Source organism: Castor canadensis, chromosome 6 (genome assembly GCF_047511655.1).
Source record: "Castor canadensis chromosome 6, mCasCan1.hap1v2, whole genome shotgun sequence".
NCBI lineage: Eukaryota > Metazoa > Chordata > Mammalia > Rodentia > Castoridae > Castor > Castor canadensis.
Genome location: NC_133391.1, coordinates 165,102,012 through 165,127,072, shown reverse-complemented (window position 1 = coordinate 165,127,072; position 25,061 = coordinate 165,102,012). Strand labels below are relative to the sequence as shown.

Here is a 25,061-nt window from a genome sequence, read left to right as displayed (position 1 = left end):
TTAATCTTGGTATTTTCAGTTTCTAGAACAGACGATTTGGACTCATCACTGCAAATAACTTTGTTTAGTTTAATTAGGCCCAACAATTTGAAGTCGTTTCCTTTGTAAGAGATGCATATGGCTTCATACACGCAAGCAATGACCTATGGCTACAGGAAACTACCCTGCCATGTTATATATCTGATGTGGATAAAAAGGACTTTTTTTTTTTCTCACATCCAGTAGATCTAGGAACATTTTTATCTTCTGTGAATCTTGAGTTGCAGAATGGCTGGATGGTGAAGAGGTCTGTCTAAGATTCAAACTCTGCACTGGTTCTTAATGAGCTCAGTTTACTCTACTGTAAACTGGGAACACAACCTCCTATTTTGTTGGCAAGTGCAAAGATTAAATGAAACCATACACATAAAGGGCATATCAAAGCCTTGGTCTGATGCCAGCTGGCATTGTATCAACTGCTGTGGCTCCAGGGGGTTTACTGGAGTTACTAAGGACCTGTGATCCTCTGAGCCTTTGTTCTGAGACTCAGAGGGAGGGATACGATTAAATTACTTGCAGATGTTGCCCTATGGCCACTGCAGCCCCATAATATTCAGGCTGGGCTCCACATCTTTCTTTAGTAATGCAGCTTCCCTTTCAAAAGCTGCCAGAGTATTTCACACGCAAGTCTGTCTCTGGAATTGCCTATGTAGCTGGAGAAAGAGGAAGTGCTCACTAGGATTTTCATCTTCTTCCTTTTTCTTTTGAATAAAAAAAAGTGTGTATGTGTAGGTTCATCAAATTAGGAAATCAGGGACAAAAGACCCTTGTGTCTTTTTTATTGTTGGGTCGTTTATTACGTTAGCTACTCCCATACTTTTTCTTTAGATAAACCATTTTACAAAGGGACTGATTTTTGTCAATAATGCACTTATTCCACTCCTAAAGTAAACTCTGAGTTCTTAAATAAGCATAAGCCTGTTCTGCTGACCCAAGGGGAAAGATCTGAAATCTGTCCAGTCTAGAGGAACAGGCCCTGGGCAGGCACCACGTCTGGATTCCAGTCTGTCCCTCCCTGGAGGTGCCAGCCCAGCTTTAATGCACCTGCAAAGGAAGGGAATCATTTCGCTATCTTGCCCTGGGCAGGGAAAAACCACTGGTCCCTCTCCCCCAGCCCACCCTGCAGGTTTGCTTGCTTCCCACTCAGTGCGCTTTCGATGTAAAGTGCCAGGGAGGGCGGGAATCGGCGCAGGTGAATCCCCTGAGGGTGTTCCCGGAGGAGCAGCCCGGAGAGCAGAGCGCGGATGCCAGGAGCCGCTCTCCCTCCACCCTCGCGCGTCCCCCGCCCGCCACCCGGACGGCTCCGGGAGGCCCCGCCCCTCCCGCCCCAGCCTCCGCCTCGGCTTCTGATTGGCGGTCTGGCGCGTCAGTCGGGCCCGGGGCGGGACCGCGGACGGCTGTCCCCGCCCCTCGCCGCCCGCGCGGGTCGGCCGCGGGGAAGCGAGGCCGGGCTCCGGCGGGCGGCCCACGTCGGACTGACCCCCGGGCGGAGGCTGCGCGCCCGTCGGCAGCGCGCGGACCGCATGGCGGCGCCGAGGAGCTCCCCACGGGCGCGGGAGCGGCTTCGCCCCAGCGCCGCAGGTGGGCGCCGGGCCGGACGGGGCGGGGGGCGCGGCACGGGCGGTGCCGGCGGATGGGCGGAGGCCCCGGGAGCCGAGGACGGATGCGCCTGTACGCGGGGTGCTGGCGGTGGGGGGGCTGCACCGCACCTGCAGGGGTTGAGCTGCGGTGCGGACGGGGGTCGTGTCTGAATGAGGAACTAAAGGCCCTCGAGGGACAGAGGTGTTGGGGTCGCCTGCCGAGGCGGGGACGGCAGGTTCCCGGAAAGGGAAAGCCAGCCTGATGGGTTGGGGTGCGGTAGGTCCCATCACAGCCGCCGGGAGCGGCGGGGTCCACGGGCGGGGACAGCCCTGGAGCGTGGACCATCGGGACGCTGGCCAGGAGGGAAGCTGCCATTTCGCGCCTTGCGTGCAGAGGATGTGGTTCACACCTTCGCAGCAATCAGACTTGCTAAGCAACGGAGAAAACGCTGGCTTCAAAAAATGGCCAAGAACAAAAGAGCGGCGCAGGATGTCGGCAGGTCGCGCACGCAGGTCTGGTCCCTGACTCTGCGTCTCCGCCCCTCTGGCCGGGTGGCTGGGCCCTCCCAGTCCTGAAGACCATACGGGTGAAGGGCGTTTTCCTTCCTGCCCCTCAGCTGTGCCATTGATGCCCAACTAAAAGCAAGATGAACATAGTTGCTTCTCAGTTCTGATGGATTATTTCGGTTCCTGAGTTTCTCTGGTGGCCCGCTGTGAATCTGGGGAGCATGCCTGTTCACGGTGGGCTGCAGGGTCTGAGCCATTCTGGGAGGTGGGCAGATAACTGCTGTTCTTGGTCCCAGCAGGAGCTTTGAATTCACACAAGCAAGCTAAGCCGTTGGGCATAGTGGAAACAGCAGCCATTCTGGGAGTCAGGACTTGAGGTCTAGACATCATTCTGTCCGAGTGTCTCGATAGAAGTCACACTCACTCAGGACTGTCACCCCGCATCCATAAAATGAGGGTGTTGTGTTAGCTGATCCAGAAAGCACCTCCCAGTCAAGCAGTCTGTGATTGACTTACCTCCCACTCTGGAAAGTTTGGAGAATAAACTCACTTTTTAACCATTCTACACCTTGGGTTATTATAGAATTAGCCAAATATTTCCTGTGGGTGTATTCATTTGAACTTTTTATTATGTTATTTTCTTCCCTTCTCCTTGCCTTAATTTTGGCAGAAAAAGGAAAGTTGGAAGTGAAGGTAGGGGCACAGCTGAAAGAACTGGTTTGAAGGCAGAATAGTGCCTATTTTTGGCCTAATATAAGATAGAGAATTTTTCCTTTCTCTGCACCAAGTTCAAGGTCTGCCACACCTGTTAGCCTAGGGAGAGAATTCTCCTTTGCTTCAGCTCATGGGGTCTGCAGTTGGTGTGCAACAAAGGAAGATTGGAATTCAAGGATCAGATTATGGAAAACTTTTCCTCCAAAACAACTGAAGTCTTAGGAGCATAGTTTCTCTTCTTTGCTGGTTATGTTTGGCAAAAACTCAACAGTTTTTAAATCAATTGCCCAAGCTGGGAGGGAGACTGCTTTTTTTAATCTACCCCTAGCTATATATTTTGGTAACAGATGCAGATTAGCTTTTAAGATAACAGCATGTAATTCCAAGACAAATAACAAAAACAGAAAAAAACCCCACAGAACAGGTAGGGATAGATAAAAGGTTTTTGGTAGTTATTTATACTATTGTTAAAAGCGTTTTGATATGGACAATCATGGACTAAGTGTCTCGGGGCACAATATTCCTGGGAAGCCACTGTTAGTATCAGATATTGAACAAGGACGAGACATCGAAGCTCAGAGAAGATACTATCACCTATCGGGAAGGCAGGGGAGACCTGGTGGGACTGTAGAGTAGGCTCCCGATTCTCAGTTCCATTGGCAAACCTGTGTCTGAGGAACGAATGTGCACCACACATTAGTCCTTGATCCTCTTGACTCAGGGAGGTGGTACAGGTCCTCTGCGGTTCTTTCCACCACTGTCCGTCTGTTAGTCGTAATGCTCACATTTTCAACCATGTTCTGAGGAGCTTCCTAAATCCTTGATGGTCTTTAGGGGCTGGAGGACAGGAACGCCCAATATGGAAGGGGGGACCCATCAGCCAGGTCTCCCCGTTCCAGCTACTTTTAGAGCAGCTCTGCCTTTTTTCTTCTTTGTCTATTTCATGTTGCTGTTAAAGGTGAGATTTTGTTTGGGGGAAAAGGCTCTAATGTAATACCAGAGAATTTAAAATAACAGCGATGGCTAACATTTGTTAGTGCTTCCGTGTGTTAGTTCACTTATTACATGCAAAGTTGTCCTGGCCGTTCTATGGGCCCATAGTTAGCACTTGTATGTTAGCTGCTGTTAGTATAAAATAACACTACTTTGTACTACAAGGTTGCTATAAGGTTTATGTCCATTTTTAAAAAAACAGTAACACACAACTTATACAAGGTCACCTGCCTCCTACCCGGGCTTTTCTGCCAATTAAAAGGCGTGTTCTGTAGTACCTGTGTTCCGTTATCCCAAAGCCCTTCACGGCTGACTGATTTTATGTAGGAAGCAGATGTTTAGGGCAGGCTTAGGCAGTCTCTGGCCTGATCCCATGGGTAATTGCAGGTGGTCGCTAGGCAGGCAGGTGAGTTTACCTGGTGAGCCCTTCTGTGCACACGGGGACAGCTATTGACCGAGTTGCTGGCTGGGCATGAGGCGTGGGGGTGGGGTGTAAGCATCCCTTCCAAGGCAAGGACTGCTGAGCATGGGAGCTCGCTGTGCTCAAGGAGCGCACACTGAGTAGGGGTTCCAGCAGTGGTCACTGTGCCAAGAAGAGTGTAAACAGCTGTGGGTCTCCCATATGCTAGTTGTGAGCTTAGGGGAAATATTTTCCTTTAAAAAATGCTTTGAGGGACAGGGGGTGTGATTCAAGTGATGGAGCACCTGCTTTGCAAGTACAAAGTCCTGAGTTCAAACCCCAGTCTCACACACACCAAAAAAAATGTTTGAGGACTGGGCCATGGTGGCCCATTCCTGTGTTCCCAGCAGAGGAAGGAGGATCATGCATTCAAGGCTAGCCTGGGCAAAGTTAGGAGACCATATCTCAAAAACAAAATAAACAAAAGGGCTGAGGGCCTAGCTCAAGTGGTAAAATGCTTGGAGGCTCTGGGTTCAATCCCCAGGTCAGTACCACAAAAAAAGAAAAAAAAAATGGTTTGAGGGCTTAAAGGACAAAACCCAACTTTGTTAAACATATACCCACAAGAATGTTTAAAGGATCCACAATTGATGGGTTTTGCTACTCATTTGTCCCACTTTTAAGCTTTCTACTCTTACATTTCTATGAGATGATTAAACACCAAATAAAAATGTAGCTTTTTTGGTACCTTGTGGTTTATCTAGGTAGATATTCTTGACTGATATAGATATTAGCTGGAAAGTGACCTTTTGCCTGGCTTGGGTCCCAAGGGAGACTTAGGTTCAACAGGGAGGCCTCCTCTGGCTACCTGGGTGAGTGCTCTCCACTGTGCCCATGGCATCCTATGCTTGTCCCTGTCACAGTTACAGCAGGTATTTAAATTTTTTTTAATGGTGCTGAGCAGACACTGACCATGTGGTCTTTATAGCCACCATCCTTTGACACTCAGAATCATTGTAGAATGTGCAATGGCTCCAGCTTGGTGTGGGCCTCCACTAGTGACAGGTTCTCAGCCAACCATCTGCCTGCTGCATGTCTCCTGAAACAGAGTCCTGGCTTCTACCTGAGAGTGCCCCATAGTTCCCAGGGTCATCTCATCACATTAAAGCTCTTCTCAATGAAAACTGGGTTATCATTTTTCTTCCTTTGTTGTTTGAAGGGACTCTCACAGGCCTGGAGCATAGGAAAAGATAGGTTATAAACAAGTTTTCATTACCAAGCTAAAGTGTCCTATACATACAATGTCCTCTATTTGTAGCTAGTAAAATCTCTACTTAACCTTCACAGGAGTTATTGGACAAGTATATTTGACCAGGAAATGTTTCCTTTCTCTCCTGTTCACGGGAGTCACCTGATAAACATCGAGTTGCTTAGTAAGACAATTTGTTTTCAAAATTGAAGTCGTATGCCCGCTTGATTTGTAATTAATATAATGGAAGAAGGTTTAAATGTTTCTTCACAATAAATGAACGAAGGAAAGTTTAGGCATGTGTTCTCATTTTTCCAGTAGCCTTTATTCTAGACGTACTCCATTTTTTAACTTCCCCATCTCATTGGAGCCAGAGTAGAAGGTGGCATCCTGTTTAAATTAAGAGAATGATAAGGTGTTTGTGTGTAACTCTGGGACATGTAGGACTGTAGTCTGTTAGTACTGTTCCTGGGATTCCTAGGAAGTAAAAATCCCAGAAACTAGCACATAAAATTGTATGCTCAATACATTTCTGAATTAAGAATTTCATAGTAAATCTTTTGTTGTTGGTTTATCCATGTGGAATTGTGGGATGAGTAGACAGGGTTATTTAAAGTACCTCATTAGCTCTTCCTCCTCTTGCTTTGTTACTGGTTTTTAATGGATATTAGGTTTGGTCTTCTAGCAGAGGGAATAATAATGTAATTGGAAGTCAGTTTCTCAAGAGAGCCCTACCAGATTCTGAGAGAAGTGAATCTCATTAAAAGTCAAACTTAAAAAAGAGAGACGTATGCTACCCGTGTTGTCCCCATTATGGTGGAGATGAGCTCTCTGCAGTCTAGGCTTAGGACGGTCTCAGTGGGTGCAAACCAGTTCCTGGAGGTGGCAGTGGAGCTGGACTGGAAGCTCCTAGAGGGTGAGAGTTGAACATTCTGTGTTTGTCCCTAAGCCAGTGCATAGCATGCTCCCCATGGCATTTAGTCTCCCAAGTTTAAGAGAACTGAACTAAATTCTTTCTTGCCTTAAAATGAGAGAATCTATCCGTAGGTCTTAGAATAATGCCTGACACATCAGGGATGTATCCTGTGATGTGTGACAAGAAGGCCTCAACCTGCCTGTAAGCTGTGTACAGCTAAAGAAAAACAGTGCTTCTCAGCAGGCCACTTGGATGAGTGGAAATGCTGTGTAGTAAGCAGAATGCTGACAGGAAAGGGGAAGTGGAAGAGATGGCATGGCAGGCCCTGTGTAGTCTGACTAATCAGCCACCATCTTAATGTGAGTGCTGGGTGACACTGATGTCAGGGATGAGATGAGCTTTGTGTCATTGTACTTGGCATTTGTAAAATGAACTTGGAGTTCAGTCTGTAGCTAAGGAGGAGGCTGACCGCTTAGCTTAAAATGGAAACATAGCGAATGGATTTATAAATGTTGGGTGCCTTAGTCTTGTACCTGACACAGTGCAGGACTTGGGAGTATGAATTTCTTCCTCTGAGGTATAAAGATAAGAATCACTTTAAGAGAGTTTGCTCTATCAGTTTCATCTATGGTATATTTCTCTGTTTTGTTTTTAAAATACTTTTTGGATACTTAGCTGATTATCATGATAGATTACTTGTATAGCCTCTCTGTCTTGTCCTTCATGCTTTCATCTTCCAGGACATACTCTCTCTCATGTATGCTGTACCTCACTGATGTACTCATTTGAATTTTGGAGACTATAACGTGTGGACACATAGCTCCCCCTCTCCTGCTTTTTCCTTCTCTGTCTCATCAACAACTTCGTCCTCCTTCTCTTCTTTCTTCTCTCTTCCCTCTCTCTTTTCTCTTTTGCTGTCTTTTAGCGACATCACTTCTATGGAAATCCCTGTGAAAAAGACTCTTTACCAGAACTATGCTTTCAGGCCAACTGGTTTAATAGACTTGTAGACTCAAGCTTGAATGTCTGAGGATGGTGGGGAGTTTCTGGTGTTTGTCAGGATGATATGCATCTCTTGCCTGTGTATAGGGCACTGTTGCTGTGATACTAGCTTTTGTGAATTTTTTTTTTTTTTGGTGCTACTGGGAATGGAACCCAGGTCCTTTCACATGCTAGGCAAGTCTCTACTACTTGATCTATACCCCCTTCACCCCCAGCTCTGGCGTTAGCTTTCATAATGTTTTCAGTCTAGTTGAAGATCAGTTATCTCACAGCTGTCTAAATACCATGCCTTGTGTCCTAATGTGACTGTTCCCCCAACATAACTCTGAAGCACACTGAAATAGAGGCCTTAGGAGAAGGAAGGGAAGTGGTGGTTAATGGCCTGCCATCCTGTGTGTGTATTCACAGGGGAAGAAGCCGGGGTCCATGGTCACTCAGCTCTCTAGGACCAGACTCTGCGTCCCTCCTCATTCCACTACCTTGAAACCATCCCACTAAGTGACCACTTCACATTCTCACTTCCTGCTTTGTATTTACATGGAGTAATTAAGGGAAGAGAAACACACTGGCAGCTCAGTTTCTGACATGCATATTAAAAAGTTGGAAAGGAACACCTGATTGATAAAGACTGTCAATTAGGTTTAGATCTGGTGGAGTAACAGAGCAACCCCACATGAGTGAGTAAGTTTATTTTTTTCATGTCAGAGATCAGAAGTAACTCCTCAGGGCTGGGATGGATTTCATGGTGTCAGCAGTGCAGGCTCCTCCCACTTTATTTTCCCACTGTACATGGCTTCCTTGCCCACAGTCACTTTTTGGTCCAAGATGGCTGCTGGAGCATCAGTCATCAGGTTTATATTGCAGCTACCAGGGAGGAAAGAGAGGAAGTCATTCCTCTTGATGAGCCTTTCTAAAAGTTGCTCATTCTACTTCATGGCCAGAATCCACTTATACAGCTATACCTAGCGCCCAGAGAGGATGTATCCAGCTGAGGTTCAAGGTTCTTCCTCTATGGAAGGCGAAGAGAACAGATTCCGAAGCCAACCAGCAGTCTTCGCCACCGTAACACGGGGATCCTGACTACAGATTCATTTCATTCATCCAGCAAATATTTATTAGCTGTCTCCTCTGTGCCTAGGCATGGAGAAAGTAGAGAGAAAGCAGACACAGTCCCAGTCCTTAGACACTCACTGTCTTTGTAGGGAGACAGACACTAATCAAACACAAACACAGTTGTATAAACTGGAACAAGTGCTGGGAAAGAACACCCTGTGCTGAGAGAGGAAAACAGGGATTTGCTCAGCCTGGGGTTGGGAATGGGTCAGACAAGTGACATTTGAGCTGAGAGTTAGAGAATGAGTGGAGTGACCTAGGCCACGGGTGGAAGGAAGAATGTTCCAGACAGGGGGAAAAGCATAGGCAAAGCAAGGCAGAGGCTGAGGCTGGGTGAGGTCTGGGAGGCATTGAAGGTGAAGCAAGAAGAAGGGGTCCTGGGGGTGGTGATCAGCCCTCCTAGCCTGTGTGGAATTGAGGCATGTCCTGGAATGTGGGACTTTTAGTGCTAAAACTGGGAGAGTCCCAGGCAAACCAGGGTGAGTTGGCTGCCCTCCCTGGAGGCCACATGACCGGACGGGTTCCTTTCTTCATTATTAATTTCGGAAAATTTCCTTTTTGAATAAGAACAGCTCCCTGCTATAGAGAGGCAATTTACTAGTAAAAGTAGCCCCTCACAGGGCCAAAAGGAAGAGGGCACGAGACAGAAGCAACACTTACTTGTAATTGGACCACTTGCCCAGTGAGGTTTTTCTTTGTTGACTTGATTGCTCCTAAGGGTGATGCTGAAAAGGAATTGGCATCTGATGATATTTGAGATAACAGAAGGGGCCAGGGCTGGAGAAGCCCTTGATCTGTAGATGTTTCTCAGCCCTGGCAGTATATTGAAATCACCTGGAAACCTGAAAAAAAGAGACAGATGTCCAGGCCCAGTCCCTTATGTCAGAAAATCCACAGGGAGCACCGGCAAGATTCCCTGTGACCTGATGGCCTCTCAGCTGGGGATTCTGACAAGTCACAGACTCAACTTCAGTGAGGCCCGAGAATCTGTGCTTCAGAGAAGTGCTACGGTGGTATTGCTGCTGTCCATAGACTTTGAGTGGCAAGATGCCATCATACACACTGTCATGTTTGATGAGCTTGCGTTTGAAGCCACAAGTTGATTTCTTTTTAGGAGACCAGAACTATAAGCCTATGTAAAGATAGATGGGCTCAGGAGAGGAGAGAGAGGTAAAGAAGTGGGGAGGCCTCTGCCTGTGGTCCCATCACAAAGATCACCCTGAATCCCACTGGGGACATACCTTGAATTTCCAGGGGAGATGGGGAGTTACAGGGTGAGTCTTGGCTTGTAGCACTGACTGGCACTAATATTCTTGGTTATAGAAGAACCAGGTCCTGAGGCTTCTGGCTAGGATGGTATGATAACATGAGGTACCCTTCTTTATCTTTCTCAAATCTTGTCTAGGTACCTTTCCAGCCCACTTGGTGGCTGCTGGGATGTGAGTCCTTCCCACCAATAAGAAAAGCCATGGAAAAAATTTTAAAATGGAAGATGACACACCCACCAATTTTTTTTTAAAGTACCAACCTGAACTGGCTAATGGTGGAAAACAATTGGGGAAGAGAAGCCAATTAGAAGGATTAGTAACCATTAGCAGCAGCACCCAAATGACTCTGAAGAATGGGAAAATTACCATCAGGGTGAAAGCAAAAGGAAGGGTTTTCACACTTTTAAATGTAAATGTATTCTTCCAAAGAAGAAAGCAGTTTCCTGACATGAAAATAAGCAAAGTTCAGACTTCATTGGCCATAAATAAAGTTTTATTGGAACATTGCCCCATAGTGTATATAGTGTTGGCTGAATGATTGAGAAAGAAACCATTTGTCTGATGGAGCCTAAGATACTTGTTCTCTGACCCTTTATAGAAAACTTGCTGACCTGTGATCTAGAAGGAAGAAGGCGGTCACCTTGTTGAATGCTGTCCTGGCAGGGTCACATCCAAGAGGTTGTGTTCCCACCTGGGGCCTCACCATAAGCATGGAATGAGTTCATAGAACAGTAACTAATGAATGAAGAGACTCCCAAATCCTGTCACATGGGTGTTGGTTGTGAAAACCCAGAAGAGAAAAGGATGCACAGTGGAAATAATAGAAATGACAGAACTTCAAATTTTGTGCTCTTGATCGTTTTCATTCTTGGGAGAGAATTACTCCATGGAAAGCAGTAATACAGTTTCAAGGGCATTGACCTTCAGTCAGAGCACAGGGTTCAAGTTGAGGCTTCCATGTGTCTTCTGTGGGCTTCAGTTTGTTCACCTCAGAAATAAAGCAAGCCTGTGACAGCTCATCAGATGACCAGATCCACCCTGAATTAAGGTTCAGCATTCTTTCTCTGGCTTCCTGTTTGCAATGTGATCTCTTCTTCCTGCATGCACTCCTCCTGCCCTATGCCAGGGAACCCTCAACAGAGCGAGTGCTAGACCTTGAATCTCTGAAACTGTGATAAACCTCTTTTCTTCATAAAGTAAAGACTAATTTAAAAATTCAGCATTAGCCTCGGTGTTTGCAGGCTTGTAGGGGAAGCGGTCATGAGTCTACAGAATGAGCCTTCAGGGTGGACAAGAGGCTGAAGAGGGATCAGTTCTGCCCAAGGGGCTAGTGGAATCAGACCTTGGAGAAGAAACAGAATTCTAGTTCCTTTATCCCAAAGCAGTTTGCCCACCATTCTGTGAAAAATGGGAAATTATCCTATGAAAGAGGAATCAGACTTGTTTATCATGACCGTAACCAATAACAATTAGGGTTGTGGTCACAGATCTGATCACATCAGACTGTTCCTTAAAACTCTTCAGGACCTTTCTTGCTCTGCAGTCATATGTCGGCGTCCTGTCTCAATCCACAGGCCCTGCTGATTGGACCTTGGGCCAGTTGCCCCAGGGTGCCCTCACTTTCCTTGCCTTGTGAGCTCCTCCGTCCCTGGATCTCAGCTCAGCCTCACATCCTAGGGAAATCTTCCCTACCTGGTCTAGGTCAATCCCATTCCTTTCCCCAGAGATTGCCTCACTGGGCTCCATCCAATCCCATGAGGAAGGTCCATCTGTGAGTCCATGCCAGGAAACTCCAGTCAGCCACGTTCATAAAACAGTAGCATCAGCTATTGCTTGGCCTGCAAGTGCAGCTTAGAATGTGTTCCTAGAGTAAGGAGAAATATTCTGAAGGACTAGGGATGTAGCTTAGAGGTAGAGCATTAGACTGGCATGTGCACCACACTCTTCAATTCCTGGCACCAGAGAGAGAGAGAGAGAGTGAGAGAGAGAGATTGATTTTGAAAAAGAAATGGACTCTTACAAAAAGGAAATGAGTTCTCAGGTGACAGGTATCAATTTTGTTCCAACCCTATTTTATCACCATGTGTTAGCTATTGGGGAAACTTCTTGGGTCATCATGGCTGTGATTTGTCTGAGGTCCTGAACTAGAAAATGGCAGCATGAGAGTTTTTTCCTTTTCCTTTCTTTGTGTGTGTGTGTGTGTGTGTACTCAGGGCCTCATGCTTGCTAGGCAGGTGCTCTACCACTTGAGCCATGCCCCAGCCTGAGTTTTTTTGCTCATTCTGCAAAATCACTTGTCTCTTCTACGCTAGGGGAGCCTGCATGGTAGATAAAGTGGTTCTGTGATTGGAACTTGAATTTCTGTGATTTCATAGAGGAGGAATGACAAGTTGCTCTTTGATAGTAGATTGTCTCCCTAGAGCTTTTGTGTTGTTATCATTGGTGGGCTTTAAAAACTCCCTATGTAACTAGAAAATGAAACTTATCTTTAAAATGCTGAATTGCTTTAACAGTCCTATTAGATGCAGTCAGTAAAATGAAGACATCTCTGATTTATGATGTTATTAAAAGCATGCACACAAAACCCTCTCCATGTTAGGCAGGCAGCAATTTCCTGTTATATGATGGACATTTTTAGGAGCCCCCGGTGAGACATGCTCCGTCTGTGAGGATTGTGCTAACAGCTTAAGAGGCTACATGACAGGCTACAGTTGAAGATCTTATTGGTTATAACTTTCAAGATAAAAACCTTCCGTTTAGTGGTTCCCTTTCTCAGTGATAATGATCTTATAGTTGGCTTTAATAACTTGCTAAGTGGAAGGATGTCCTTACTTAATTGAGCAGAATTAATACCTGAAATACGAAAGTAGGAAGTCTTTTACCTCACCATTTTAAAGAGTAATTAAAATGGTGTTTTCTTCTAACTGTAATGATATTGAAGCAGATAGAAATATCTGTTGCTTATTAAATTGTGTTTTTACCTTAAAAATTTTAAACTAGGGGATTTGTCTGTTTCTCATTCCCTCTGTTGTCTCAGACATCTAATTAAATTGCCTTTTCTATCCTTTAGCTCAAGTTTGATGCCTCTCCTTGGCCCACTCAGCCCTGATATGCCACCTCTGCTTAGGAGAAAGTCGTTGGGCTGGATGCAGTTGACCATGTCATGGTTCTCGTGCTGTGCGGTGAATAAGACTGGGAGAGGAAGTAGTCGAGGTTGAAGACGCATGTGTAGCCCATGGGGAAGTAGAAAATAAAGAATTAGCTGTCCTGGACCCAGAACAGTGCTGGAAGCTTTGGAGGCAAACCAGATGCTGCTGAATTTCTCCCAGAGAGACTGTGATGTCCAGCCACTAGGTGCTTAAGGCCCCAGGGTAGAGCGCCGTCTGCATAACCACTTGATTTCCGGCTCTTCAGTGTCGGAAGACACTGTTTTCAGGGTTTGGTGTTTTTGTTTTTTTTTTTTTTTTTTTTCTCTCTCTCTTTTTGGTTTCCTGTTTTAATGTTTAAATTACTTCAGCTTTGAAATGTAGAGAATAGAAAAAAAAAACTAAGACTTTTACCACACAAGGCAGTGCCTTCTTGTAGTTCTACTCAGTGGTCTTGTGTGCAACATGTAGCTGGAGGGATCACAGATTAGATTGTAATGTTAGATCTTTTGCACTATTGGTTTTAGGAGATCCCAGTGCAGTTCCTCAAGCACATCTTCTGATCGTGTGGGTTGGGGTCTCAGCATGCATTAATGTTGGTGGTTGGGAAGATGTATGAAATACAGTTCACATGTTTTCCAGTACAACAGAAACGCATTGTACTGTATAGCTACCACCCAAGTGGTTCAATGCAAAAGGATTAAAAAGGAATTTCAGTTTTTGTGTCTCTTGACAGGCATGACAGGATCAAATCCGTAGTTCCTGGCAGCACTTTTCTTTCAACTGCCTCTCACAACCCATGCTTCTGGAGATTCTGCTTTTCCAGGACTTGCTTCCATCCACACTCCCTTTTGTTTCTTTCCTTGTGTGCAGTGACTGAATCTGTGGAGAGGAACTTCCCTCTTCCTACAGCACCAAATTCCAATCACCAAGCACCAGAACCCATCCAGCAGTGCCCACTTCCAGCAGCAGGGGATTGTGAAATTGGGCAAGCTCAGAACTCTCACTGCCTGGCAGGCAGCGGGACCCTCTGAACCTTCCAGTGTCCAAATGTTGCCCTATCTCAACTGTATCTGGAAAAATGAGATTCTACTCAGGAGGCCATCAGAACTGTACTCATGATGCTGTTTTGCAAGGTGTCTTGTTATGGTATTTTTTTTGTCTTTTTTAAATTATCATCCAGACTCTGGAAGTAGAAAAAGTTTAAAAAAATTTTTTGTAAATCTTAATTCTGGTTGCTGTAGCAATGTCAGTTTTTAAGATTTACTCAGCCATGTGGCAAAACAGGCAGCTTCTAGCACTGCATCCATCCTGTCTTTGAATTCTAGCTCTGCCGCTTACTCGTCAATTGGTCAACTAGTTAATCTTTCTCTCCCTAACATTTTTCTCATCTGCAAAATAAAAGTGATTAGATTAATAACAATAAAAATGATAATTCGTGTTTATGGGATATTATGTGTGGAAGACATTGTGCTAAGCACTTTTCTGACAGCTCTGTGCCTCCAGCCTTGGATAGACACAGCCATGGTAACAAGAGCAAACATGCATTGAGCGCTCACTGTGTACAGCTCCGCTATGTACTGTCTTCCTTCCTGGATTTAGAGCCTGAGGTTGACGGAAGTGAAGTTGTTTGTCCCACATCACAAGCTGCTGAGTGGAGGACCAGCTTGGGAGCTGTGCTGTCAGACTACAGGGCCACCTTTCTGTTGGTAGCACAGCATTGCTCACAGGAGTGAATGAGAAAATTCCTGTGAAGTGCTTAGCACAGGGGCTGGCATGTAGCCAAGTTCTAGCTGTCTTAGTGAGTAGTGAAGCCATACTTTTTCCTATTGAGACATTGCTCTTCCTTTCCTTGACTTAGAAGCCCCACTCCTGGTAACATTATCAGTGAACAGCTCATAGAGATCCCCATACATGGCCACATTGCCATGGCCAGCTCGCACATGAATGCATGGATCCTGCAAAGTCCCCTCCTGCCTCCAGATGCCCCCATGATTATACTCCCTGGCCCTTCTTGACTGGAGTTATTTGTACAAAAAATGTAGGCACACAAGATAAGGAATCCTAGGAGCCTGTCAGCAGAATGGGTTAAAAAAAAAAAAGATCTGTATAAACATTGGGGTTTTATTCAGCCAAAAGAAGAATGAAACCGTGTCACTTGCAGAAAAATGGATGGAAATGGAGGTGATTGTGTTAAGTGAAATTAGGTGCAGAAAGAAAAGTATCACATGGTGGTGGGGGAAGTAGAAGGGGAGAGGGCACCGAGGGCATGAGGGAGGGTGGATATGACCACAGCACCATACAGTCAGGTACAGAAATACCACAGTGAAATTCACTCACTTGTACAATTAATATGATTGAATACTTATGTTTAAAAGGTAGGCGTGCTGTGTGGAGGGAAGGCAGCAGTACAGGCTTGTGTTCCATCTGTTCAGTCCGTCATATCGGTATTTCTTGGGTTTAGTTGGGGCTTAATTTTAAGGATAATGTTAGTAGGCTAGAAGAGAGTGCGAGCAGTGAGAACCATGGTCTGGCCTCAGTTGCTGCAGGAGAGATGCCCTGAGAGGCTGGGTGGGACCTTAAATGAATGCAACAGGTCAGAGGGAGTATGTGACAAATGAGGGTTCGTGCCCATGGAGGGGGCGTGCCCATGGAGGGGGCAGCAGCCAGTGCCCAATGCCGTGGCTGCAAGCTCTGCACATACCAACACAAAGGAACACCATTCTGGCAATGATGGATGCTCTGAAAGGGTCCACAAGTAAGAAGAAACACAAATGGTCCAGGCGTACAGAACCTCGGTCTGGCAAACAATACAGAAATGCAGCCTAAAGTGAGGAATCCTAGCTGGTGTTGGGGCTTAGGGAAACAGGTGCTTTTGTACGTGTGGTGGGAGTGTTCTTAATCTGTTGAATCGATTTGGAAGACAACATCCACCCAAACTGACAGTGCGTTCACCCTTTGACCAGCATTTCCTCCTCATGAACTTATCCTTAAAAAACAAGCTGCCATGACTCCTCAAGGGGTGTTTTAAAAAAGAAAGTTTACCACAGCCTTGTTTGTAAAAGAGAAGTGAGAAATAATCCAAATGTTTGTCAATAAAGCAATGCTTATGTACAGGACAGTCTAGCTAGACCGAAGGGTTACACATTCATTACCAAGAATAATGTCCATTAAAATGTACCGATAGAAAAACTACTTATCTTTTGTGAAGAGAGAAAAGCTATAAAATCATGTAATGCTCTATATTTTTAAGAAGTGCTTACAGCTACAATAAAAATTATGTACTAAGTAGATACAGTTCTAGTTCTGTGAATTTAAGGATTTGCTAAAGATATTTCTGTGTGTGAGAATTTTCAGTTGAGAAAAATCATCCTGAGTTAATAAAAATGTAAACTATAGATGTAAAGGCAGTAGAGCTTACATTTCTAAATTGTTTTACTAAATTTCTAGTTGATAGTAAATGGTGATTTAAATAACTAATTAACTTTTAAATAGATAAGCACTTTTTAAAGAAGTGTTCTAGGTAACTATATTATATATGTAAGTATTTAATTTTCTAGTAATATTTTTATTTGTTGATAAACTCTTTCTTTATTGAGAGTGTAGATGTACATTAAATACCCTGATGATAAAAATGCTAAAACTGTAGATTCCATATCAATGAGAATTTTACTGTAGTTGGTCACTGGAATTTTACTAACTTATCTGCTGTGAAGGAAATTATTTCGCAATAAGCCTTTATTCACGTCTTCTTCCTCATTTGTACTTCAGTGTTTGCTCAAAGAGGATATATTTGGGATATTCTAAACGTAGCACAACTTGGCATGCACTCCATTTGAACCCCTAGACCTGTTAGTTTTCTCTCTTCTCAAATCAGGAATCACTGTGTACATCATAAGTAGCGTATCTAGATCCATCTTATGTGTCATCATTTATGCGGTCTACTTTCTGGAAATGTAGGCTCTTGCTGGGCTCTTGCTGTTTTGACTCACTTGTCCTATGTTACTAAGCAATGCCAGATATTATGGCCCATAATGACTCAAAAGTATAAGACTCGGCAGAAGTGGATCCTGGAAGCCACCTGGGTTGATTGCCTAGAGGCTGTTCATGGGCTCAGCAGGTACTCGGCTCCAACCTACTGCGTGCCCGGCACTGTGCTGGTACTTAAAAATCTTTGTTTTGCCTTTCTCCAGAGTCAGTATTTTCACCCTTATTTTCAAATTGCCCCAGTTACACAACTAGGTAAAGTCTAGATTCTGAAGCCCACACTCTTATGCACATCATCCTTATTTAATTTTGTGGGACAAAGATGTTCTCATAGCCAGATGCTGGTGGCTCATGCCTCTAATCCTAGCTACTCAGGAGGCAGAGATCAGGAGGATCGCGGTTCAAAGCCAGCCTGGGCAAATAGTTTGTGAGACCCTATCTCGAAAAAACCCATCACATACAAAAAAAGACTGGTGGAATGGTTCAAAGTGTAGGCCTTGAGGTCAAGCCCCAGTACTGCACACACACACTGATTATGAGATAACCAGGTATTTCTTGGTTAGATCAAATTTTTGAATACCTTAAAATGTCTGTAAATCAATGATAGATACTTTTCAGGCAAAATTATTATATGCATTTATGTGTATATACATTGTGGTTAGGCAGGCTTATATAATTGTGACATGCTTTTCTGTTTGTTTTTCATAGGCAGTGACCAAGTTCACTCTTGGACACTAGTTACAGGCCAAGCTCTTGATACTGCCTGGAGAATAGCAAAGGGCTCTGTGATGCTGGGAGTTTCACTTCTGATGGCCACCCTCTGCTACTTCAGAAGGCTGCATTTATATTTAGGGCATTGGTGGAAATGGTAGGTCATTGTATTATCTTTAAGTTTCAAGTATATCCTTGGGATTCCAAGCAGAATTTTGAAATTATTGTTCCCTTTGTCTTTCAGGTGGATTGGATATCTGCAGAGAAAATTCAAAAGTAAACATTTTATGCATATGTTTTCTTATTTTTAAAGTGTGGAGAAAGTTCACAAAGGGAGAAGAAAGGGAAAACTAACTGCCTTTAATTTTTTATCTCATCCAGGAAACCTCAGCGTGGAGGCGGAAGTTGATTTACTCAGTTATTGTGCAAGAGAATGGAAAGGAGAAACACCCCGTGCCAAACTGATGAGGAAGGTGTGTCTGTTTTATAGAGGCCATAGAAGATATAGACTGTGTCTGACAAATTCAGGAAACACTCTGTTCTGCTTTACTAAATCCAGAAATGAGCCAATACCTGATAGGATGCAAGTGACAATTCAGAAGCCAAGCAGTTGCTAGACTTTGGCTCTTGGCCTTTGACCTAGAGTTTGTGCCTTTGAGGACTTAGGTCAGTTAGATCAGTATTTCAGAAAATGTGAGCATTGTGCTGTTTTCAAGTTTCTCCTGGTCTGTTAAAACATCTGTGTGTGCAGTGGAGGCTTCCTTGAAACATCTGCATGTCAGGACCCTGATATAAATATTTTGAGAAGTTGTAGAATTTTCATTGGACTAATCTTGGTAAATGTTCCCAACAGTATTACCCAATTTTGTCACTAGCAAAAACTGAGATGGGAAGGAAGGGTACATTTAAAGTACTCTTTGGTGTGGTTTGAAAAGTATACAGTATTTTTCATTAGGTCATATCCATTATCAGCCCAAAATAACTTGCCCTGGCCTTCAAGATTTGTCATCTAAAACAGCACTCTATGCACAAGTCACCATAAATTTACACGCACGCATTAGGCATAACTTATCACTGTTTCTTTTGTCCACTTTATTTGGCAGTAATGCCTCATTGAGAAAACTTTCAGTGTGTTCACTGCATTGATTTTCTTTAGTCTTTCCAATAGAATTAATTACATCAATTATATCATCCTATCATCCAGCAGAATTAGTTAAAACTTTTTCTCTGTACTAATAGGCTTATGAGGAGCTGTTTTGGCGTCACCATATTAAATGTGTTCGACAAGTGAAGAGAGATAACTATGATGCTCTGAGATCGGTGTTATTTCAGATATTCAGCCAGGGCCTCTCTTTTCCATCCTGGATGAGAGAAAAAGACATTGTTAAGGTATGTCTTCACATGGACCACAGGGAGTGTTGTGAGAATGATTACGTGCAATTCAGAATCTCTTGATCCTCTCCAGGTGTGCTTTTCATGTGCTCACTTTCGGTCCATAGTATCTTCTTAGAAAAGTGTCTCAATCTTTTGTCCATTTTTTGTCTTGTTGTTTGTTTTCTTATTGTTGAATTGTGAGAGTTCTTTATGTATTCTAAGTACAAGTGCTTTATCAGTTACGTCATAAATAGCTATTTTCTCCCAGTCTGTGGCTTGTTTTACCATCTTCTCAACGGTTTAAGGCAGTACATTCTTGATGAACAACCTGAATTTTTATTTTGAATGCAGCATGCCTAATTTAGGATAGAGAAGCAAGAAATATATGGCATATTCATATATAGGTGCACGTGTTCTTATCTCTTAATGTCTTTAAACTTCTTTTTATTGGTTTGTTTTATCTAGCAAATACTTTTCAAGCATAAAGAGTGAGTTAGTTCTGCTGCTGGTTGCTGAGGACAAAGACTGTAACAAAGCCTTGGGGTCAGCAAGCTGAGCTGCATGGAAGATGTGATGGATTAGATTCTCATAGACACCATAATCTAATCCTCACATACCCCCAAATTTAATCCTAACGAGAGCCCTGTAAATTGAACAGTCTTATCTTTAATTTATGGTGGAGGCAATCCATTCTGGTCAAATCAACTCATAACTGATGCATGACAGCTAGGTTTGAAGTGCATAGTGCATCATTGCTGATGTGCTCTACTTCCCTAACACATTTGGCTAAAAATAGTTTCCAAAGGAGCAATACATCAAGGAAATGAGGTGTTTCATCCAAAGACTATTTATGGACATAACCTTTTATTTCAGGATTTATCATATATGAAATGAAGTAAGAATGTCGCCTAAAAATCACTCAATCCACAAATCTAAAAAAAGATGACTATATGTTCCTTTTTAAGACACGGTCTTGATGCATAGCTCAGGCTGGTCCTGAATTTCAGATCATCCTGCATCAACCTCCCAGGGCTGGGATTATAGGTATGCTCCATAGCACCCAGCAACTAAATGCTTTTAGTTAATGGTCTTTTTAAGATTACTGAATGAAAACGGTGTGCTATAACATATTCCAAATCGAATGTAATGAATATTGAGATACTAATCATGTTTTGACATCTACTTCCTTTCCAAGCTTCCTGAAAAACTTCTGTTTTCCCAAGGCTGTAATTGGATCCAGCAGTACAGTTTTGGTCCTGAGAAATATACTGGTTCAAATGTGTTTGGAAAATTACGTAAATGCGTGGAATTATTGAAAACACAGGTGAGCGTTTAGGGGAAAAAAAGACAAGGAATCAGAGCATACATCCTAAACATAGCTAGTTTTCTGTAGTGTCAGGCCTCTCATTGCATTAGTCAAGTGAGAAATGCAAGCAAAAATCTTCCTTCTAAGAGCTAATGGTTTCCTTTCCTTGTTCTTCTTTCTATTGTCAATGTCTACATGATAATTAGGCCTGTTGTAGGGTAAGAGACTTTATGGGCTGGCCTGGAAACCTGACCAACCATGTACCTTTGCTTCTCTAGAAAATGTGGTGCAAGGTACAGACAAGGTGCTCTGAAATGCCCTTCTGGAATGTGTCCTGTTAGTAAGTTGGGAATGGCACAGTTGTCGTAATTTGATTACAAGTTCTTCCTGCCTTTTGATAATGATCCAAATTTCAGATGATTGGAATGAATCTTGAGCTTACCATTTACTAGCTGGCTTACCTTGGGGAATGCCTTAACTTTTCTGAACTACATACCTGTGTAGTTATCGTGAGGATTCAGTTAATTAATACACATAGTGTGCTTTGAACTGTGCCTTGCTACATGGTGAATGTTAAAGAGTGCTAGCTGGCACTGTTCTTGCTAGAATATCTTTTGGATAACCCAACTAGTCTAAGCAGCTGTAGAGAACTGACTTGCTTAATATTTTACTTAGTAGGTGGTGATTTTTATTTTATCTAAACTAGTTTGTAATTATAAAAATAACATGTATATATGTCTTACAGCTCAGGATGCTAACAAAATACCGTAAACTGGGTGGCTTAAAGAATAAACATTTATTTCTCAAAGTTCTGGAGGTTGGAGGTCTGGGGTCAGGATACCAGCAGGGGGTGGAGTTGGTCAGCAGGACCCTGTCTCTGATTTACAGCTAGATGTACTCTTGCTATGTCCTCACATGCGTAAGGAGAGCTAGCAACCTCTATGTCCTCTCTAAAAATCAGTAACATGCTTTTGTTCTGAAATAGTGGTAAGCCTAGTATGATAATTATTATTTCCTCAAAAATCACTGAATTCTAGTATCATCTATCCTTTTTCTTATTGGTTCTCTTTCTTCACTAACATATTTTTAGTGTTGGGCTGTTAATGTTGCCACAACAGAGTGGGTCGTTGTTCATCTTAGGTGATTTTGTGAGGCATAAAGAAGGCAAGAAGACACTTGGGGCCACATAGAGAGTGATACTGTGGAGTCCAGAGTCATGTCTCTATTGTTGTCACCAGTGTCATGGAGAACCCTTCAAATTTACATTTCCCATCATTTTGCTAAGTCTTTGACCCACAGATGTGATGTTAGTCTGGTCTCTTCTTGTAGGGGCACCAATCCTATTCATGAGGACTCCACTCACAGAACTAAGGCCTCACCTCCTAATGCCATCACCCTGGATGAGACATTCAATATATGAATCTGGAGGAGGGAAATAAATATTCAGTCCATTTTAATATATACTTAATGGTTAAAAATATCAAACAGTGCCAAAGGTAGAAAATGGAATATTAAAGTTCTACCCTTGTCTATTAATCTTTGGTTTATTTTACCATTTCTTTAAAAGTTACACAGTGGTGTATGTAATCACCTTTACCCATCTGAATTTCACTTTTCCACTTCTATTTCTAGTGGACTGAATTCAGTGGAATCAGGGATCATCACAGGAGGGGAAGTATGTGTAACACCATCTTTTGTGATGCCATTCTGGAGTATAAACTCTACGAAGCTTTAAAGTTCATCATGCTCTACCAAGTCACTGAGGTTTATGAACAAATGAAGACTAACAAGATCATTCCCAGTCTCTTTAGACTCTTGTTTTCCAGGGAGACGTCAGCAGATCCTTTGAGCTTCATGATGAATCACCTGAATTCCATAGGCGACACATGTGGATTAGAGCAGGTAAGTGGGGGAGAAGAATGGCGTCATTTGACCCAGGATGATGAGCTGGCCAGCACTTAAACACGTGGGTCCTTGGGGTTTACTTTGAGCAGTAAAAAAACTAACTGCACAGAAGTGGCTGGTATATGTTATTGGTCCCAAATGAGGAAAGAAAGACTGGCAAGCCTGCTGTGTGCTGGTTACGCTGGGGGGTCTACAGACCCATGGCCTGAGGGCCAAGGAAACCTAGTGGCCTCTCAGACTGACAACAGGTTCTCCCACACAGAGGTTAACCAGGGGAAAGTCCAGTGGAAAGAGAGATAACTTCAACACAGCATTTGGTTATGTATTGCACATAAATAGAAATTATTAAAAAATGTAAATCCCCTGTGGAAAAAGGGCTTCTCTTTTGTTCTGCTTTTCTGGAGGAATGAACATAATTAACTGACATTTTCACACAAACTGATTTAAAATGATATTAGACTAGTTGGTAAACAAAGTAATTTTTAATTATGAGCATTCATTTCTTTTTCATTAGTCTTTTTTTACTCAAACAGCTTTTTCCTATAATTACTTCCCATTAGTCTAGAGAGCTGTTCCTGTACTTATCCACTTTCTTCAACATGATGGAAGTTTGTCCCTAAGTCTGTCCCCAGTTGGGTTTTTGGGTGGGTCTGTAAATAAGTGGATCATCTCCTAAACTCTGAAGAACACTCCCACTGTGGTGGGAGGCAGGAACTTAAAAATGTGTATTTGTGACCTCTCTTCCATCTCATCCCCAGATTGATATGTTTATACTTGGATATTCCCTTGAAGTAAAGATAAAAGTGTTCCGACTGTTCAAGTTTAACTCAAGAGACTTTACAGTCTGCTACCCAGAGGAACCCCTCAGGGAGTGGCCGGAGATCTCCCTGCTGACTGAGAATGACCGGCACTACCACATCCCCATCTTTTAACTCTGCAGTGGCCTGGGCTCCAGCTGTCACAGTGGCCATTGTCACACTTGCAAGTAAAATGTTTCTCAAAAACCAAAGCCAGTGTTTCAACTGTGGAAGGAATTAGGACCTTTTTCTCTGAAATTGAGAGTAACGTGATGGAGAGGTGCTTGAATGGTTTTTCTTTTCAGAGATCTTCTCTAAGACAGCCACACTGATGTATTTGGGGTCGGTGGTTTGACCTTGTTCATAAGCGCTCTGGTTATGTCACATAATGGCAGACTTTCCGTGGACAATAACAGGAAAACGCTAGAAGAAAATGAGGAGGGAGAATGGCTAACCTGGAAAGAAAGAATTTATCTCTGACCTTTGTGCTCTTCAGTAAGAATCTCATCTTGGGCTGATTTTGAATCATCGTGAATACGACGATATTTTTAAGCATTACTGTCCTGGGAATCTTTGTTGTATATTAATATTCTTGAACCATGTGATTTAAATAATGTGTGTGTTTATGTACATGTATGTTTACATATACACACAAATGTATACATTTATATATGCACAGACACACATATACAAATAGCCACTACTTTATAATACTGTACAGTTTGTTTTATATCTCTCCATGTTTTGTTACTGTTGAATCTGAGGAGCTTCATAGGTTTTATTTAGATAAAAAGGATAAATTCTATAGATTAAGGCAACTGAATGATAATTTTTGATCTGCCACAAAAATATTAAACTGCAGTATAGTTCATGTGTATTTACATGTGTGTTCATTGAGTGGAATCTCGTTGTGGTAGGACAAGTAAACCTCCCAGACACAAAGATGCTTTCATCCTATCCCAGAACTGTGACTATGTTGTGCTAAATGCCAAAAAGGATGAAGTTTGCAGGTAGAGCTAAGGTACCAACTTGCTGATTGAAGGAGGGAGTAGTTTGGATTCTCCAGGTGACACAATATGATGAAAGGGTCCTTAACAGAAGAAGAGGAAATCAAAAGTGTATCAAGGTCAGAGGAGAAAGTGAAATTCAGAACAGTCAGAGAGATGCACCAATGCTACCTTTGAAGATCTAGGGGGGCCGTGAACAGGAGTGCCAGAGGTGTCTGGAGCTGGAAGACGCTAGGAAACAATCTCTCCCCAAGCTGCCAGAATGAGCACAGCCCTGCCCACATCTCAAACTCAGCTCACTGACGTGGGTCAGACCTCTAACCTACAGAACTGTAGGATAACAGGTTCAAGTTTTAAACTAGTGTTTGAAGTAGTAGGCTACAGGAGTAACAAAAAATGGTATTCTCAGGCTAACTAAATTTTAGTTATCTTTATTTCTAAGTACTTTTCTAGTTCATTTGGGTAATCTCAATTTTGGGAGGACTTTGCTTATCTATTTTAAATTTCATAAATAAAAATAAATTTTAAAAGATTGCTAATAACATACCACTTAAGGGCCCACATACATTTCTAACAAGTAAGTGACTTATTTGGCAAGGTGCTTAGTGCTAAACACATGTTCATATTATTTCTTCAATAAATAAAAAAGTGTTAAATGCTGTGGTGTATGAAATCAATACATTCTTTTGCAGTGGAGATGATCAGCTGTATGTATATACAATATAAGCCCACTAACATTTTGTTTTCTGGTTGAAAATTAATGAACTCACATCACAAAGCTTTGCATTACCTTGACAGCCACTCAGAACAAGAGTTCTGACTCTGACTCTGCAGCCCCTTCCTGTGTGGACATGCCTATGGCTTTGTATAATCCTGCCATACAATTGACACTGTCAAAAGTCATCCATTGCTGTGTTACTGTGACAAAGAAAGCATGCAGTTTACCTTTTCTGTTCACAAGACATAGTGACAACCTGGTTCAGGTTGTCACTGGTATTTACATAACTGCTGCTCTGAACTTTGGCTCCAGTTGAACTGTCCAGGTAC

General features: G+C 43.1%; 1 protein-coding gene across 3 annotated transcripts; it reads left to right on the top strand.

Annotated features, from left to right (window-relative positions):
• The first annotated feature begins 1,468 nt into the window (after positions 1–1,468).
• Otulinl (OTU deubiquitinase with linear linkage specificity like) lies at positions 1,469–24,674 on the top strand. Of its 3 annotated transcripts, XM_074077716.1 has the most exons (10): positions 1,497–1,620; positions 10,380–11,829; positions 12,852–13,135; positions 17,623–17,782; positions 17,870–17,901; positions 18,007–18,098; positions 18,865–19,014; positions 20,195–20,323; positions 21,938–22,207; positions 22,969–24,674. In XM_074077716.1, exons 3-10 carry the CDS (start codon positions 13,090–13,092, stop codon positions 23,140–23,142), a joined length of 1,053 nt encoding a protein of 350 aa, XP_073933817.1. In that variant the 5' UTR covers positions 1,497–1,620; positions 10,380–11,829; positions 12,852–13,089; the 3' UTR covers positions 23,143–24,674. The 3 variants fall into 3 exon arrangements, with proteins under 3 accessions (XP_020035351.1, XP_073933817.1, XP_073933816.1); XM_020179762.2 differs by lacking the exons at positions 10,380–11,829; positions 12,852–13,135 and having other exon boundaries at positions 1,469–1,620; XM_074077715.1 differs by lacking the exons at positions 1,497–1,620; positions 10,380–11,829; positions 12,852–13,135 and adding an exon at positions 13,248–14,063.
• Positions 24,675–25,061: the final 387 nt, after the last annotated feature.

Excerpts from the sequence above, each read along its gene's own strand:
- Otulinl (XM_020179762.2), top strand. The coding sequence starts at position 1,563 with ATGGCGGCGCCGAGGAGCTCCCCACGGGCGCGGGAGCGGCTTCGCCCC. Across the intron at positions 1,621-17,622 it reads GCTTCGCCCCAGCGCCGCAG|GCAGTGACCAAGTTCACTCT; the intron begins GTGGGCGCCGGG and ends TGTTTTTCATAG. Across the intron at positions 17,783-17,869 it reads TTAGGGCATTGGTGGAAATG|GTGGATTGGATATCTGCAGA; the intron begins GTAGGTCATTGT and ends TTTGTCTTTCAG.